This window comes from Poecilia reticulata, linkage group LG5, assembly GCF_000633615.1.
Source record: "Poecilia reticulata strain Guanapo linkage group LG5, Guppy_female_1.0+MT, whole genome shotgun sequence".
NCBI classification, from domain to species: Eukaryota; Metazoa; Chordata; class Actinopteri; order Cyprinodontiformes; family Poeciliidae; genus Poecilia; species Poecilia reticulata.
The window spans coordinates 12,374,894-12,378,561 of record NC_024335.1 but is presented as its reverse complement, the minus strand read 5'-3'; the positions used below and the strand labels follow the sequence as shown (position 1 = coordinate 12,378,561).

Genomic DNA, 3,668 nt, shown 5'->3' with positions numbered 1-3,668 from the left:
TTTTTGTTTATGACATCTGCAAAGAAAGCCTCTCTTGCATGTTTTAATGTGGAGTGATATTTACGTAGTCTTTCTTTGTAGATGTCACAATAAACGTGCAGTTGAGTTTTACGCCATCTCTGTTCGGCCCTATGGCAGAGTTGTCTTGCAGATTGAACTGTTTGTGCATTTATCCATGGAGATTTCTTCTCCATGGAGTAATGCATCAATAGTAAAGAGTCTGAGCAAAAATGGCATCTATGGGGGAGTTTGAATTTAAATTCAAGAGAGATGCTTTAAGATGAGAATAAACAGGTTGTTGTTGCTGTAAAATCCTTTAAGATAATTTTAAAAAGAGTGGATAACATTTTCTAAAAACAATGAAGAAAACCGACACTGCTTTGTCGGTTTTCAATTTAGAGTTATTAGTTTAGAGGTATTGTTTTCTTTATTGCAATTTCCAATGAAATCATAATTTGAAGGCTGCTTTTTAACATGTTCTCAAGTTGTTATTTTAGATTATAATGAAATTGATGATCTTGGCAAAAAAATTGGGCGAAAAAAAAAAAAATGAAACCTGTAAATGGATTGTATTTAGTTTCAAGGAAAGAATCTCAAACATTATTACACAGTTAGTTAATGTGCATTTTCCTCCTTGGCTGTATTTTTCATTTTCACCCCGTTAGGTTGACATTGCCAGCTAAAATTTAAACAAGTAAATATGCCTGCCTGTTTTTACATTGGTTTGTTATTAAGAACCAACTAAATCAATGCACAATAAAACCCCTGAATATTAATGATTGTACATTGTTTCAGTGACTTTCAGTGAATTTAATATCCTATAATGGAATCAAAGTGTTCAGTCTTACCATGCATTTACATGTAACCATGCAGATGTTGAAGGGACAGAACATGCAACAGAGAAAAGGAGCAGGATTTGAAAAGCTGAATTATACATATAAACAAATTCGATTATTTGTAAATATAAAATACAATATCTCACCATTGTGTTCTCACAAGACAGATGTTTATAAAAATTCCAACTATGGAGCAAACTGTGAAGAAAATTATTTGATATTTTTCATTTCACTTTCAGTCACAGAAAATGCCAACATTAATTTCACAGAGAGACACTTTAATTCATGTTACCTAACGCAACAATGGCCACACTGTCTATAGGAGGTGTATTTCCTGTAAAGACAGATAAAATAATTTCAAAGTCCAACAAATGATAACACATCTTGCTCTCATCTTTAGACTTCAAATCAATAACTCACCTTCATTTATAGTCTCTACTACACTCTGCTCTGCAAGTACAAAACAGTGTAGTTAGTGGATTTACATAATTACAGCAAAGATCTGATTAAGTCTTTATAAGAAAAACATCAACAGACTTCACAATTCTTCAGGAAACTGATAAAACTCCTGCAGAGATGTCAAGAGGGGAGGGGAGAAACATCCACTTATTCTCCAAACATGCCAGATTACTTGTTAGATCAGGGGTCATCAACTCCAGTCTTCGAGGGCTACCATCCTTTAACTTTTAGATGCGTCATTGCTCAAACACACTTGGATCAAATAAACTGCTCGTTTCCAGCCTATTGCAGAGAGGAATGAATGCAGGTGGGTAGGGAATTCTGACATTTTGGAGCAGAGGTGAATCTAAAAGTTGCAGGATGGTAGCCCTTGAGAACTGGAGTTGGAGACCACTGTGTTAGATTATTTCGTAAGGCAGTGGGTCGCCAAGGTCATCATCAGAGCGGTGATCAGTGGTTTTTAACTTCTACATTGTCTGAGAAATCTATAATTTATTTCCCGGCGTAGTACACAGAAAATCCACTTGATTATGAAACAAAAAAAAAAAAAAACAGAACAGAACATTGGTGATGCACTGACAAATTGTAAGTTAAAAATCTGCTTTCCACCTTGATTTGAAAATATATTTAGGATGACCATTTAGAGTTTTTTTAATAAAAAACTTCTTCATAAAGTGGATTATGATGCCCTGGTTGTAGATCTTTAACAAAGGATTCATCTGCAATCATTCTGAGTACATTTCTTCTGCATTTTGATATATTCTAGACATGCAACATGCAGCTAATTTTAATTTGGCATGTACAACAGACATTATCTACAACTGACATTCATGCACCATCCATTTGTTTATAGATTTTGTTCATAATAATCATCAATGTTGAAACCTCCTAATCCAAACCGCGAATCTCCACTTGGTTATGTTAGCAAGACACATTTTGACAAATTACCAACAGTTTAGGGTAAAGTAACTTTAATATGCAAGTTAGACAGGACTCACTCGTGCAGATTAGATCTGGCTCAGTCCATTTCCCATCAATGCAGATCATGTTGTCAGAGCCACTTTCTTTTTCAAATCCATCGCTGCACTTATATAGGACCTCGGTTCCATCTGGGAAATGCTTTTTTAGGAGGGATTCATCAGTGAGAACTAAGTTCTCTCCACCTTTAGGCATGGGACAATAAGCTAGGAGGAAATAAAAATCTTGCATGAGCCTTGTAATTGAGCAGCATTTCAAGTGCCATTATCCAACATGGGTGCTCCAGCCTGYCAACAAGACCACCAAGCCCCCATGAAGACTTGTGTAGTAATCATAGATTTTCATGCTTATTGTTATTAATTTTTTCAAATACATAACTTCAGATCACGTTGGCAGCCATTTCCTTCACTATGTGATCACTCCTCTGCGTTTAGAGTTCTCTCTAAAGCTAGGTTTATTGTTGACAATTTGAATAGGGGGCAAGTGTGCGCCTGCTTGGTGACCTACAAATATTTGTGGGGATCGCTTTGCATGCACCATCTTTCACTCAAATTGTACGGTGCTGTTACAGAGCAGGTTGATCTTTACCAGCATTTCTATGATCCCTCTCTGACGAGTCATTTCTGAAAAATCAGGGTATTATTCAGATATGACTGAAGAATACCCTGATTCTTCAGGGTGGAGAAAACCGATTATAAAACTTTTCATTGCCCACAAAACATTTTACAAGCCTGTTTCCATGTCTGTGTTCAACATCAGGACTCACCCTTGCAGATTAGATCTAGTTCAGTCCAATTCCCACCAATGCAGGTTATGTTCTCAGAGCCACTTTCTTTTTCATATCCATTGCTGCAGTCATATGTGAGCTTGGTACCATCTGGGAAATCCTGTCTTAGGAGCGATTCGTCAGTGAGAACCATGTTCTTTCCACCTTCTGGCATGGGACAATAAGCTAGGAGGAAATAAAAATCTTGTAATTGAGCAGCATTTCATCTATCAAGGGAGGTCCCGTTGTGATCGCTCCTCTACTTTCAGATCTCTCTTAAGCTAGGTTTTATTGTTGATGATTTGAATTGAGTGTCCAATACACATTTGCTTTGAGCACTGTTGTGGTTCCAAGTTGTTTACCTTCAAATTTTTGTGGGGATCACTCTGCACACACACCATATTTCACTCAAATCGTACTGTGCTGATGTAGAGCAGGTTGGTCTGTATATATATATATTTTATACACTGGCCACATAGGCTGGTGAAGAAACTTTTCATTGCCCACACAAACATGTTACAAGCCACATTTTTTCATGTGTGTGTGCAACATCAGGACTCACCCTTGCAGATTAGTGCTGGCTCAGTCCAATTCCCACCAATGCAGGTTATGATCTCAGATCCACTTTC

General features: G+C 37.0%; 1 protein-coding gene across 1 annotated transcript; it reads right to left on the bottom strand.

The window, feature by feature from the left end:
* Positions 1 to 789: 789 nt before the first annotated feature.
* Positions 790 to 3,662, bottom strand: LOC103464738 (complement decay-accelerating factor-like). Its single transcript, XM_008409050.1, has 7 exons — positions 3,602 to 3,662; positions 3,040 to 3,225; positions 2,294 to 2,479; positions 1,257 to 1,286; positions 1,129 to 1,170; positions 983 to 1,034; positions 790 to 843 (listed from the first exon to the last, which is right to left on the bottom strand). Coding segments are annotated over exons 2-7 (486 nt in total). The 5' UTR covers positions 3,215 to 3,225; positions 3,602 to 3,662; the 3' UTR covers positions 790 to 842.
* Between the last annotated feature and the right edge of the window lie 6 nt (positions 3,663 to 3,668).

Bases quoted from the DNA above. Each gene is read 5' to 3' on its own strand.
- LOC103464738 (XM_008409050.1), bottom strand. From the start codon at position 3,214: ATGCCAGAAGGTGGAAAGAACATGGTTCTCACTGACGAATCGCTCCTA. The intron at 2,480-3,039 runs GTGAGTCCTGAT...ATTTCCTCCTAG, and splicing joins ACTAGATCTAATCTGCAAGG to CTTATTGTCCCATGCCTAAA. The intron at 1,035-1,128 runs GTAACATGAATT...TTTTCTTCACAG, and splicing joins TGTGGCCATTGTTGCGTTAG to TTTGCTCCATAGTTGGAATT.